The sequence below is a fragment of the Tenrec ecaudatus genome, chromosome 11 (assembly GCF_050624435.1).
Source record: "Tenrec ecaudatus isolate mTenEca1 chromosome 11, mTenEca1.hap1, whole genome shotgun sequence".
Taxonomy (NCBI): domain Eukaryota; kingdom Metazoa; phylum Chordata; class Mammalia; order Afrosoricida; family Tenrecidae; genus Tenrec; species Tenrec ecaudatus.
Window position 1 is genome coordinate 46,356,571 of NC_134540.1, and position 15,416 is coordinate 46,371,986.

General features: G+C 38.4%; 1 protein-coding gene across 1 annotated transcript in view; it reads right to left on the reverse strand.

Annotated features, from left to right (window-relative positions):
- SUGT1 (SGT1 assembly cochaperone of MIS12 kinetochore complex) overlaps window positions 1-15,416 on the reverse strand; it is a 58,373-nt gene that overhangs the window by 22,043 nt on the left and 20,914 nt on the right. The window contains exons 6-10 of the mRNA XM_075563007.1: window positions 14,468-14,521; window positions 13,696-13,712; window positions 12,305-12,327; window positions 9,581-9,677; window positions 6,906-7,013 (exon numbers count right to left, since the gene is read on the reverse strand). Coding sequence (XP_075419122.1) covers window positions 6,906-7,013; window positions 9,581-9,677; window positions 12,305-12,327; window positions 13,696-13,712; window positions 14,468-14,521 — 299 coding nt within the window. The remainder of the gene's footprint in view (window positions 1-6,905; window positions 7,014-9,580; window positions 9,678-12,304; window positions 12,328-13,695; window positions 13,713-14,467; window positions 14,522-15,416) is intronic.

Here is a 15,416-nt window from a genome sequence, read left to right on the forward strand (position 1 = left end):
CCACATGCTCTTGGTCTCTAGGGTCCTTGGGCTTCTGGCCTCCAAGGATTCCCACACCCCCCAAGTTCTGCATGTGTGGGTGTTCTTTTCCACGTGGTTGCTCATGCCCAGTTGTGAACCCCAAGGTGGCATCCACAGACTTTACACCCTTACCAGAAAGAGCGTGTACCCTTTTGAGACTGTAAAACCCTGAAACTTGCCCTGTCCTTCATAAAAACTTACCTGGATTACAATCAATCAATCAATGCTATGTCATGCAAAGTTTAAACTATTTTCACTGAAAATTATGTTCACTTAAATACATAACAATCTTTACATTGATATGGAATACCCATTGTACACTGAAGGTAGAGAAAGCAGAATTCTCAAAAGCAAAGAAACTATTCTTTTTAATACTACACTGAATTTTTTTATAGAACCTTTCATTTTAAATAGAGTCTCCTAAGCAAAATGCATGTTTTTCTCAATTCACATAAAGCATTCAGGACATGTGGCTACATATGAAAAGCAAATCAGAGCACAGTTTCCTCTTCCAATCCTTCTGAATAAGCCCAGGAACTCAGAGAAAGCTTTTCAATATTTTAACACTGTCTCCCTCTGCTGTATGAAAAAGGAAATTTTCCCCAATGTTTTAAAAAAAGTTTCACAATTGGTTTCCCATAAAATATATTTTAGTGGTATCAGGACAAATAAAATAACCATCTTTTTATATTTTCCTTTAGATAGAGCACAGCAGTCCATTTTTTAAATCTAGAACTCAGAAAAGTCTAGCAAAGAAACTCTAACTTTGACAGTCAGGAGTCACAGGTCAGGCTGAAAAATGAAGTACCTATGTCAGCGGCTCTCAACATGTGGGTGGTGACCCCTTTGGGGGTCAAATAACCTTTCACAGAGGTCACCTTAGACCATCAGAAAACACACATATATATTTCACTAATATATAATTTCATATTGTTTTGTGATTAATCACAATGCTTTAATCATGTTTAATTTGTAACAATCAAAATATACCCTGTGCATCAGGTATGTAGATTATAATTCACAACAGTAGCAAAATTACAGTTATGAAGTAACAACGAAAATTTATGGATGGGGGTCATCACAACATGAGGAACTGTATTAAAGGGTCGTGGTATTAGGAAGGTTGAGAACCAATGACCTATGTGAACTTGGAGAAGGAAGTTCAGAAACCTTAATGTTTCTGATCTATAAAGAATAAGATTACTTTCCCTGGCAACTTTTTAGAAAGGAAACTAATGAAACATACCACATATACTCAAATATAAGCCGACCCGAGTATAAGCTAAGGTACCTAATTATTACTTGGGAAACAAGAAAAACTGATTGACTTGAGTATAAGCCTAGGGTGGGAAATGCAGAAGCTATTGGTGAGTTTCAATATAAAAACAAATGAAATAAAATTACTAAAAATTGAGACATCAGTGAGGTAATGTATTTAAATATTTATTTTTAATTAAAAACATAAAAGGACAAGTCATTTAACATTAGTAAACCAGCACAGTAAGTGGGAAATAGGTTCAACAAAAGCAACAATGATACATTAAGAGTACTATTCCCTGAGCTCAATCAGCACCAAGCTAAAATATCAAGCGTTAAAATCCTTCATAACTAGATTTCTCATCATCATCTGTATCCCAATGCAGAGCTTCAGCTGGTGTGAGGTCATCAATAGACGCTGTCCTCACTGAGATCGCCGTCATCACCAACACTGCTGTCATTTTCATACAAAGTGCAGTCTTCACTGCCTTCCATAGCATTACTAATACTACATTTCTGGAAGGCACGTCGCACCATGTCTTCCCATGCATCTCGAACCCACTTTGCTATTAACTATGTCAGGCTTCATGAGATTTCCTCCTTTTGTTAGTCGGGCTTGATCAGATGACATCCATTCATGCCACATCCTTCACAAACGGTCCTTAAAAGGCTTATTCAAAGATACATCCAGAGCCTACAGTACAGATGTAAGCCCACCTGGAATTACAGCTAAAGTAACTTTACTAGATTTTGCCAATATTTTTACGTCATCCGATAGGTGGCTCTGAACATATCCCAAACAAGTAACGATGGCTTTTTCTTTAAGGCTGCTCCTGGTCGTCGGTTCCAAATTTCTTCCAGCCATTTTCTTGTTCCGTCTTCATCCATCCAGCCTTTAACATGTGCACGCACAGTAATTCTTGGTGGGAAATTGATCTTTTTAGGCAAGGTCTTTCTTTTAAAAGTAATGACAGGATGCAGCTTAGTTCCATTAGCCAAACATGACAGAACTGTAAAGTGTTTTGTTTTTTTTTTTTTTCCTGTGGTTTTGAGAAAAATAGTTTTTTCTCCTAAACTTGCCACAGTTCTGTTGCTTGGAAGATCAAAAGTCATGGCAGTTTCATCCATATTCCCAATATCTGTCAGGTCATAATTATAAATCCTTCTTTATTTTATAATAAATAACTGGGTGTTTTTTTCTTCAAGGTCTGTGGCAATTTCTGGGAAATCTTTGTTCTTTGTCTCAAACATAGGCTAAACCTATTCATGAAGCGTATACACCATCCTGCTGACGCAGAAATTTTTTCAATGCCTGGTGCTTTATATTTGTCAACCGTAGCCATTTGTAGAGCACGTATGTGGATTCCCATGCGTGTTACACAGTAACCATTTTGATGACACTCTATAACCCATTTATGCAATTCACTCTTCAGAGCCCAATAAAAAGACGTTAAACCACGACGAGCTATTTTAGCTTTTGGAATCTGTTCCAAGTCAGTCTTCATTTTTTGCCACACTCTCCCTCACCTGCTTTTCGTCAACATAGAATTCCCAACTGTTATTGCTCTCTTCTGCTCTTGACACAACCTTCATTTTGAAACCAGCCTCATATGACCAGCGTTTTTGTTTTGGTTCAAGAGTATCCATTTCAAATAGGATAAAAGAACAAGACTTTGAAAAAGAACTTTCATCGTAATGTCCCCCCCACACACACACACACATACACAGTGTTAGCCAGGAGGAATGGGGGGAGTCCTGCAGGATGTGAATTAACACAGAGACCAGAGGGGAGAAATGGAGCGCAGCCACAGACACATCCTTACCAGTTCAGCTGCCGGCGTAAGTGAATCACTACGGGTGCTTCTGCGAATTGGAGCCGTCCACCTCATAGGATGGCTCTGATTGGTTAGATGAGAGCAAACAAACATTCAAAGCCCTGCAGTGTCAGCGGGACTTTGAATGAACAGCGGAGCTAAGGAACAGCAATCACCCGCAAGATAACATGCGCTCCTCCGTTAACTGAGGGGGGGGGGTGCAACGAGATGTTACACCTCACTGTGGTACCACTGACCCGTGTATAAGCCGAACCCCAGTTTTTCAGCACATTTTTTGTGCTGGAAAAACTCGGCTTATACACGAGTTTATATGGTAATTTAGATTCATTCACTTATAATTACTCAGGAGAAGTCACGATATACAAAGCAGCAGACCTACCGAATTTAGCAAATGAAAAATACAGCAAGGAATATATCAATATATACTAAAATACAAAGTGACCTGGACATCCTGTATTTCATCAAGTAAATCTCATCAATTTTTTAAAACATTTTATTAGGGACTCGTACAACTCTTATCACAATCCATACACACATCAATTGTGTAAAGCACCTCTGCACATTCTTTGCCCTCATCATTTTCAAAGCATTTGCTCTCTACTTAAGCCCTTTGTATCAGGAAATCTTTAGCAATTTTGTCCAGTCAATCCAACTCAGTGACCCTTATAAAGTAGCGCTGCCCTGTTGGGTTTCTGAAGTTGTTAATCTTTATGGGAACAAGAAGCCTCATCTTTCTCTCAGAGTGGCAGGTTGGTTTGAACCACGAATCTTGTGGTTAGCAACACAATGCTTTACCCACTATGCCACCATGGTTCCTTAGCAACCTTTAACTGGGGTACATAGAAGGACACAAATAAGACACTTCTTTTCCCTGAATGACTTACATAAAATACTCTACATGAACAACTATCAATCAAGAAAGAAAAGCAACTACGAAGCATTTCTAAAAAGGGAAAAGGGCACCCAACACAGAAAAGGCACCGTAAGAACAGAGCAGGAGTTGTTGGTTAGAAGCAACGTGATCTCTTCAGATTAAAAGAATAAAGAACCAAGGTATGACAAAGTGCCGACTTACAACAGAAATTCTAGCCACAGTGATGTGTATTATACACTTCTTCCATCATACAAATTCTTAAGTGATTTATCATTTATTCTCGCAACCAGTTTATAATTAAATGATTTCAAATGGACACGCACTAATAAATTAATGAGAGAAACATATCTGACCAACTGCACTCAATTATTTTACTCTTGTTTTTATTAAGCAAATTCTATACTATGCGGACAGGTATTATAACAGAACAAGTTGAGTATATTTTACTCTTTTTCTCACATTCCATTCTCGGAGGAAGCTGTTTGACAGCACTACACCTGATTAATAGAGGCAGGGTTGGGGTCACATGAGAAAAATGCAGATCCCGTTAACTCAAGGGAAACAAAAGCAATGCTGAGTTTACTTTCCACAGCCTGCCCCAACTCTCTCTTCTCTCTGTAAGCCCTATCACCATTCTTTCTGACACAGGCCAACACAGGGCCTGTTCTGTAATAGGACAACTCATATGTTCTTAGAGTCAAACTCAACAGTCAACAGCATCAGTCAACAGCATCATGTATTATAGAAAATGTGTTCAGAGGAGGTGTAATAATGGAAAATATCTACTTATTAGGGTCCTGGTGACATACATAGCAGATTACACAGAGTTCCTAGCCACAAGGTCAGCAGTTCAAAGCCACCATCAGCTCTGGTGGGAGAAAGACGACGTCATAATCATTAACTCATGTGAACATATACCAAAACCACATCTAAACCCAAGCCTACTATGTCTGAGTCAATTCTGAGGCAGAGCATCCTGAGTGTTTCTGAGCTATAGATCCTTGAGGGAGCAGACCTTTCTCCTATGGAGTAGCTAATGAGTTTGAAGCCCTGCTCTTGTGCTTGCCTGACTGTACCAAGGCTCCTCATTCAGCATATACTATCACACAACTGTACAGTTGAAAAGGTTTCAGAGTGCACTTAGCTCGCCTCCTTCATTTTACAGATGCTAGGAACAGGGAGCTACACTCTCATTGTTTCATCTCACTGACTGTAATGTCACTAGTTTAAACTTAAAGGGTGAAGAACCAAAAGTCAGATTTAAAAAATTTCAACTCACTGTATTTCCAGTACATTAAACTAAACATACATCTTTTGACTGGTATTTACTAAATTATCATCCTATTCTACACATTTACTATTTCCTTTTCAAAATAAAAGAATCTATAATCTAAAATATTTAAGCTGCAACTTAAATTATTACTCCCACATAATAAACTAAGCCAAAATTCAGCGGAACTATAATGAAAAAATTTTTTTATTGTAATTTGCCCTTTAAAAACTCTGAGGTAGGGTGGGAAAAGTATTTGTATGTCATCAGAATCACATCTTAAAGGAGGCACACAATTTTCTTTACTGAAAATATATTAATCTTTTAACAAGTACACAAACAGCACTCAGGCTAAGTAGAATTGTACATTCCTTTGTCCTAGAGCTTTGGCGGTAAGCAAAACAAACAAAAAATTCAAAACCACTGTTACCTTGATGAACATAGTAAAAGTGAACTGTATATATAAAGATTGCTGACATAAGAAATGTTTTGTTACATATTTGCATTAATTTTTTAATTGTAAAAAGTGCTTATTTTTATAATTTACTTGTATCTTAAAGATATATGCCTAAAAAATTCAGTTCTTTTAAAATTGTTTTGATTATGAAATGACAGGAAGTTTACAGAGCATATCCATTTTCATTCAATATATCATACACATTTTATTTCATCTCATTGATTGTAATCTCTATAGTCACACATCAATCATCCCACTTCCTCTGTTGTCTCCCCATTTCTATTCCTCTTGTCTTACTAACCCTTCTGATCTCTGTCCTGGGGTAAATGGTGCCCCCTTTGATTATTCCTGCCTCCCCAGTGTTAATGTTCACCTTTAAAATCTACCTATTGTGTGGCAAAGCTGAGCCATGGCCTGAGTTCATTTCTAAACCTAAAGGGTGACACCAAGGGCCAACGGCTCAGGGGTTCTATTGGTCTCTATCTGAGTAAGGATTTTCTTATAGTTCTGAGTTTTGTTTCACATTTTTCTCCTACTCTATCCACAACCTTCTAAGGTAATCCTTTCACAGCAGTTGGCAGTAGTAGCTGCTGGTCCCCCCATCTAGTTCTGGTCTCAGGGTATGGAGACTGACATTCATGTGGCTCATTAGTCCATCAGACTAATTGTTTCTTGTGTCTGGTTTTCATCACCCCTCTGTCCACCCGACAGGAGAGGCCAATCGTTGCCCCTTAGCTGACTGCTCATGAGCCTTTAGGAGGCCAGTTGTTATTCACCTAAACACTAAAGCAGGATGTAAAACACTGTCTTTCCAGATTATGCTGGCCGAGGTAGGCATCCTGAGACTGTGGTCCTGAGCTCCCAGGCCCACCAACTCATTCTCCTCCCTCCTCAAGGTATTTGACTATGCCTAACAAGTTTTCCTAACTCTGCCCCCTACATGTTCTACCACATTCATGAATGTATTGGCAGCAAAATTAAGTCCCCATGTACAAATCTCCTCTGTCATACATATTATGTGTGCTATGGCCTTCCCTCGTGTGTTCAGCCTGTGGGTCCACCGTGCACCTAGCCGCACTTACTTTTGAGCTTATAACCACACAGAGGAAAATATTCCTAAAAACAAAAATATGTAGTATCAAAATATAATTGAAGGGAAAAAAAGAAAAAAACCTTTTTCAAACATATTACCTTTGTTGAAAGCACTTTAAATGTGCTCTGTTCTGGTAGTATAGGATGAAGAAGTCTCAGTTTCCAATTGTAATTCTCTCCAGAAGGAAGTTTCACCAAAGCACACAACTAGTGAACATAAAATTTCATTTTGTAAATTTAGATAATGAAGTAAAATACTTAAGCTTAATAAAATTACAGGGTTCTCTTGCTATCCTAAATTGAGTGGTCTTCCTATACTGGCCTCACACACACTCCTAATAACCAGTGTCTGGAGTGATGTGTCGTTCGAAAATTTGATGATGTGATCACTGCAACTGCCTTACACACCAGGCGGATGATTCACAATATTTTACTTTTTTGTTTCTATGGTTTTTTTATACCCTAACTTTAGTTTGTTTTTTTGTTTGTTTGCTGGTTGGTTTGTGGTTTTGATTTTTTACGACCACCAAAGTAAACCTGAGTCCTGCATATCCCATAGACAAGCAGATGGATTCAGAACAGTTGGTTCTAATAACATGGCTCTGCTCAATACTCATCTTTATGAAATGATCATGGAAGATAAGGGTGCTACAGCAAAGAATGAAGAAAGCAGATGGTACCCAGCTATCAATGAGAAGAGTGTCTGGGGTCTTAAAGGCTTATATTCAAACAAATAGCCATCTCACTGAGGAGTTACCTAAATCCACAGGGAAGAAGCACACCAGCTTGTGTGATCCAAAGATGATAATAACAAAATTCGAATATGACAAAGGGAAAGGTATCAGAGCTTAAATTGTGAACACCCAATTTGTGGGAGGCTCTGGAGAACAGTAGCAGCCAAAGCCATCTACAGAGTTGCTCGTCAGAGTAAAGCGCTGGCCGATCCCCTCAGCCACAGGCAAGGGTGTCCACCAGCTCTACTATCAGAGAGGTCATTGTAATCTTGATTATGCTGGACCCAAGGAGACCTCCTTAGCCCCAAGTGGGATTTGTTCTAGGTGCAAGTCTTTCTTGCATGTTCCATGACAAAAATTTCTTCCCTAGCTATTTTATTGATGATGGCCTTTTCTTTCTTACTCAGCATTTGTATTTTTTTATCTTCAGATTATTACTTTTATTTTATCCTTTCCATATTCCGTTGTTGTTTTTTTATTGTTTTTGTTGGGTTTCCAGTTTGTGACGCATCCAGATAATAACGGACACAAGGGTCTATAGGGGATGTAGTGGTGTGGGGTGAGAGATAGAGAGAGTGAGGGGATTTGGGGAGCAAACAATGTATGTGGGAGAAAGGAGGGAACACTAGAACTGATTGTGATTACACAACTCATTTTAAAAGTGATTTAACCATGAAAAAAGAAAATGTTCTTTTTATGGTTGGTAATGATTGTACAGCTCTTCCTAATATAATTGAGCTACCAAATTACTGTTATGTGTATTAGGTTTCAAAACTCTAAAAATAAAGAAATGAATTGTACACACACATACACACAATAAATCACTAAATAACAAAATTAAGTAAGTGTGTTCTTATGGAACCAAAATGGCATAAAGCAAAGGAGCAATAGAAATTTACATGGGTACAATTTATGAGCTTTGCCAAACCCAAACTAACCTACCAAGTCAATCAAATAACACACGAAACCTAAACTAACACTAATACAGATGTGTGCAAGGACCGCTCAATGTGGTGGTAGTGTGACGCAGAGCTGCTCAGTACAGTTCCCGGAGAAGGAGCTCGGCGGCAACCACGCGCATGTACTGCTTGGGGTGCTGCCAAACTAATACGAGCTGAATACTAGTCTCAATTTTTGTAAAAGCAAAATCCTCTCCATATTTCATTCAGTTACTGAAAACAGATAAAAGCAAAGTGATATAAAGCATATTTTCAAAATGAAGGGATGACTGCATAGACTTTCAATACTATCAGAGCACAGTTGAAATACTGTAGATGAGCATTTCAGATTTAAAATGAGAACCTCAAAGAATTTCTATTTTCCATTTGGTATCTTTCACACAGACTTTTATAACAAAAAGTGGAAGAGAAATCATTACACAAAACACTTATTTGGGGCTTAAATCTCAAAGAAACTCTCCAAAAGAACAAAACAATACCATACATAGCTATTCATGTGGCAATACTATATGCTATCTTTTAAAAAAATATATTATCTTAAGCAACTATCATAAGATCTGATGATAAACACTAATGAAGCTACTAAAAGTCATACTCAATAGTAAATGAATTATGAAATAATTATCACAAAACAAAAATCATAGGCCCACATATTTTACAGAAAATGATGACATGCAACTATACTTACAGGGCGAAAAAAACTTGTTTTTACATCAATTCCAACTCCAAGTTACCCTATTTAGAGTTGCTGAGGCTGTAAATCTTTAGAGGAGCAAGCAGCCTCACTTTCTCCTGTGGAGCGGCTGGCAGTGTGAACTGCTGACCTTGTGGTGAGTAGTCCAACACTTAACCCAAAGCGCACTACCGGGACGCCTAGCTGCACCTACAGCATCTATTCTGATCTCCAAACTTAAAATGATTCCAAACGAAAAACAAGGCTTCTGATTTCCTTCAGCATGTCCACGTGCTCTCAAGACGAATGACATACAGCTATAGACTGTTATAGGTAATCCTATACCTCCAAATAGTATTTAATCTCAACATCCAAAAATACCATTCAAAATCTATACTACACACTGACCTCTTTCTCTGAAAATTCCACATTTACAGCATTCTTCTGAGCATTTTTTATCATAAGTGTGATGATTACTTGAGATTCTGTTTGATACCAGTCGTACCTATGGAAACAGGAGGAGGAAGACATTAAAACAGCTGTTCCGATAAACAAGAGCTCCACTCTGAGGAACAAAACGGTAAGGCAGCTAGCCGTTCATTCTCAGAAACAATCATACATAACCAATGTTCTGTGGCCTACACTAATGGAGCCACTAAACTAGCAGGTGGACGTCTCAACCCACAGAGCAAGTAAAGTGCTTTTGTGCAGGAGGCTTGACTTGGAGAATGGGGCGCCTCTGGGCACTTAACTGAGAAGCTGGGTTTGCTGACCCATGGCAGTGGAGCACCTATGGGCATTTAATTCAGGGACCCTGAGCTGAGTGAGTTCAGGTTGAAGCTTCCAGCCAAGTTATATGCACCTTGGGCATTGACTAACAGACACACGTGAAAGAACTTTGTTAAGATGTCCTCATAAATAGCTACCTTGACTATTTCTCAATGGTGTTTTAATCTGTTAGATCCCTTAATAAACTCTTTAATCATGAATTTGTCTGTGGGTTCTCTGTAGCCACTGCAATGGATATCAAAACCCTAAGAGGTAAAACAGAAAATACTCGTGAAAACAACAGAGTCCTACAGAGTCACTATGAGCTGGAATCATCTTAATGGCAGTGAGCTTGGATTGGTGCTTAAGCTAATACTAAAAGCAAAATTTATTCTACACAATGAACAGTTACTGTGGTTTTTTACACTCTCATTTCAACCTAATATCAAGGTAAGGTTAACACTACTATCCCGATTTTACAGATGAGAGAGCAAGCTCAGAAAGGGGAAGCTGAGTCCCAGAGCCAATCAGTGGTAGTAAACACTGGACCCTACACACCAAGTTCTCTTACCTAAGTTCAAAACTCACCGCCATCAAGCTCAATTTCAACTCACAGCAATATTACCTAGAGTTTCCAAGGCTATAAATCTTTACAGGAGAAGATAGCTTGATCTTTCTCCCTCGGGGAAGCTAGTGGGTATGAACCAACATCCTTGAGGTTAGCAGTAGACCTGACAGCACTACCAGGACTCCTTCTCTAAATCAAGTTGGGTGTGAAGAGCACCACACAAAGGTAACAGAGGCAAAAAGAGCGCCAATTAAAACACTGGCTATTTCAAAGGATACCTCTCTATGTAGACACACCTTCCTGCAATCTCAAGGTGGGAGGAAAGCTTAGATTATTCAGAGAATCTAGCTGAGTACTTTCCTCCCTGAAAGGGCTCTCATTTTCAAATTAGACTAGACTTTATGCTCAACTCTGGTGGCACAGTGGGTTACACGTTGGGCTACTAACCTCCAAGTCAACAGTTGGAACCCTCCACGAGCACCGAGGGACAAGTTAGTCTCAGAAACCCATGAGGCAGGTCTACTTTCCTCTCAGTTTGCTGAGTCAGAAGCAACTCAGTGGCGGTGAGGCTAGTTGGGTTCAGTCTGTTCCTCGGGGAGAACTGAGTCTCACCACTACTGCAGTCCCAGTGCCAAACACAAGTACACAACACGTTTAGTCAACAAAACTGGGTTATTTTGTGCTCCAAATACCAGAATTATGATTCAGTTTTTACATGCACTTCCACCAAACAGGTCAAATTTTGTCTACTATAACCTGAGTGACATCATACACCGCCCCAATACTAAAATGAACAAGCGTTTTAACACTTTCAGTTACTTAGACGAGTATGTCAAAAAGCTCCTTAATTAAAGAAACAAAATAAAAAGTCTCAGTCTCCCTTTGAGACTCACTGAAGATGCAAAAGCTCCAGCTCAGGACCTTATGTTTTTTCCTTTTACAATCCTAAGGTTATAGCTTGGACACATGGTTAGTGAAATATTTTAAAAGTCCAACTATTTGCTAGATGCTTCTCGATTATGAGTGTTTGCCCTCAACAATAATTGCTTTCAACTCATACACAATATTTCTATAAAAAATTAGAGATAGTAAAGGCATGAACATTGGCTAGCTTTCATGAACCAAACCCACTCCCATGGATGTGGTTCTGACTCACAGAGACCCTGTAGAACAAAGTAGACCTGCCTCGCATAAGTTTCCAAGGCTATAGATCTTTACAGAAGCAGACTGCCTTACCTTTCTCCTAAAGCAGCCGGCCTAGGTTTGAACAGCTAACCTTTTGGTTATCAGATGAACACTTTCAACCACTGCGCAACCTGAGCTCCTTTGGTTACATTTCCAACTTATTTAACTATGCAATAACATCCGTTTAATAAATGAGGGAGCTTATGTCGAATGGAACTAAGTGATACAACACTAATTAGAGAAAAGTCTTGGAACTTGTTTTTGATAAGGGCTATAACAACATTTTAAGAAACAAAGTGGTATAGAGCTGCTCAGTATTCAAACTATGAACCCACCACTGTTGGGTCAATTCGGGTCAAAGCAAATAGGACTGGGTAGAACTGCTTTGCTCCCTAGGGTTCTTCCCTAGCTCTCAATCTTTAAGGACGCAGGCCGTCTCATCTTTCTCCCAGGGAGTGGCTGGGGGGTTTGAACTGTTGACCATCCAGTTAGCAGACCAAATGTGTAACCAACCCACTATGCCACCAGGGCTCCTATATTAAACTACAGGGGTTTTTATTTTCACCTCAGGTATTTAATCATGTATAATTGAATGAAAAATTAATACTCACTTGATTTTTGGCTGATGAGTTGTCTGGAATATAGTCCAATTTAGGCAGTTTGAATGAAAAAAATGCACATGTCAGTTTCATACTTGTGTGCTACATGACATGCATTTATGATTTACCCGCCCCGCAGCAGCAATTACAACGAAGCGTTCCCGTGGACTGTGGGAGTCCACCGGAAGCCTCCTACACAGACAACGCGTGACCTCTCTAACGACTAGAAGAGAACCATCTTCTCAAAATAGCAATACTCAGCACTTTCCAGTTTACACTCTTTTCATTTTCTACATTTTTCTTCGAAAAGAACATATATAGAAAACATTCTAAGGTAGTAGGAAAGATTAGTCATGCAAAATGTCCAGTGTAGGATTCAGTAAGTGTCTAATCTAAAAATCATAGTAACATTGAAAAAACATTTTAAGAATATGTTTGATGCAACATTCAGGCTTAACAGTATATCATACACTACTCTAAAACACTCCAGCACATTTCCATGGCGCCTTCCTGATAAAGCCCTGCTTCTCAACAGCCAGCCAGGAGCAGATGAGCTATGTAAGTCCCAGTTGACACATGAAGAAAGATCAGGGAGTAATTGACTTTCAATGTCACAATGTATAATGTACAGAGATGTTAACCTTCTTTAAGAAATGAGGACAGAAATTCAAAAGGATTAAGTACCTGTCCATAAAGTCAGGACCACATCTGTCTCCTGCCTCCTAGCCATTTTATTTCTTGACTACGTATACAAAGCATCATAGTTAAAAAATATATATATTAGCTATAAAATACTAGTGTATTTAAAATGTAAATCTGAGTTTGTTCAAAAAGAAAAAAAGCCTACATCCCTCCACACAACCAGTTTTTAATAACTAAAAAAAATTGAAGATCTTTATGTAAAAAAATAACATGCTGAATTAGACATAGATATTTCCCAATTTTAGGTAACCATTTTTTGATAGAAGCTATTTTAAAAAAAACTCATAACAATTGCTTCAAAGAAAAGTATGCAGGGTCTTCACGAAATTTGTGAGAAAACTCTTATCTATTAATTCTATTTTTTCACAAAATTTTTGAAGCCCCCTCATTAACTGTTTAACCTAAATTAAAATGATGATTTTCTAACACAGAGAAGATAAGAAACGATCATCCTGATCATAACAAAACATTCCAAACCAACTTGTGCACCACATCAAATTTACTAAAATAGCCTGATAACGTTCTTGACTATGTTTATTACGTACACGCAACTTATTTCACTTACAAAAGAATAGGTATTTAAATGGGACTGCTTAATATTTACTTGAGACATATTTTACTCTGAATTCAGTCTCGATTATACTCAGCACTTGAATTTAAACATAATTAGTAAAAACTAAAATGGCAAAAATTAGACTTACCACTTCAGATTCTGATCCTGTTAACATTAAAAAGCACATTTTTAGATTTCAGTATGTTTACATGTAAAGTTATATACACCAATTTCCATGCTACAAACACTAAGAAGGTCATTCAAATAAAAGAAGGTAGTTTATGTTTTCATCCCAGAAGCATTCGAGATTCTTTAGGAATTTCTTACCTTTTATACCATGATAGAATTACAAAGTAAGTCTATCCAAATGTTTTTAACATTATAAATTAGGCACACACACACAAAAAACACTGAGTATATAATCTATGGGGACATGTATTATTTAATCCTATGTAACAGTTAAATATATATTAGTTCTAACTAAATAATTTTTAAAGTTTTCTTTTCAAATTCAAGTACCATGGGAAATTTATTTTTTTTAACATTTTATTAGGGACTCATACAACTCTCATCACAATCCATACATACATCAATTGTGTAAAACACATCTGTACATTCTTTGCCCTCATCAATGTCAAAGCATTTGCTCTCCACGTAAGTAAGCCCTTTGCATCAGGTCCTCATTTTCCCCCCCTCCCTCCCCGCTCCCCCCTCCCTCATGAGCCCTTGATAATTTATAAATTACTTCGTCATATCTTGTCCTGTCCCACGTCTCCCTTCACCCCCTTTTCTGTTGTCCGTCCATCTCCCAGGGAGGAGGTCACATGTAGATCCTTGTAATCGGTTCCCTCTTTCCAACCCACCCTCCCTCTACCCTCCCAGTGTCACCCCTCACACCCCTGGGAAACTTATATACACACCTTTCTGAGCTTCTTGACACCTTTTAATCCAGACAATGAAATCATCATTTGCATCTAGAAAGCATAAAATTTAAATTACATCTGTGTAACATAACACATTCATTCAACAATCTATATTGAGTCCTTATTATTGTTAAACACTGTCCTATCCTAGGCACTGAGGATTCGGGAGAGAGAACTGTACTCACAGAGCTTACATCAACTCTAATGTTACAGTGAAACAAAGTATTTAGTTGTTCATCATGGAGAATTTCAATTTCTTAAAAGAAGATTTTTGTTTTTATAGATATAGAAAAGCCAACCCTCAAATGTATCTGGAGGAGCAAGGGACTCTGAATAGCTGAAGCAACCTTGAAGTAGTAGTATAAAGCAGAATTCTCACTTCCTGATTTCAAAACATACCATAAAACCAAAGTAAATAAAATAAGTGGGCACTGATACAATAGCCATATAGACCAATAGAGTAAAACTGAGAGCCCATACATCGATAAACCAAAATGACCAAACCCACTGCCATCTAGTTGGATCCAACTCATAGCAACCCTACAGAACACAGTAGAAATGCTCCGTTGGGCTTAAGGTTGCAAATTTCCATAGGCTCAGTAAGCCTCACCTTCCTCTAACGGCGGGCTCTAACTGCTGACCTTGCAGTTAGCCCAACAGGTAATCACTGCACCACCAATGCTCTTTAGACACCTCACAGTCAACTGGTTTTCTACAAGGATGTCAAATCCATCCAATAGGGAGGAAGAGTCCGTCAACAAGTGGTTCTGGGAAAACTAGGCAGCACATGCAGAAGAATGCATCAGGCTCTAAGCCCAACACCACATACAAAAACCAACTCAAAAAACGGATCAAGGGCCTAAATGTGATAAATAAAACCACACAATTGTTAGAAAAAAGTATAGGGGGGGTGGCTACAGAACCTGGATTCTAAAGGTGGATTTAA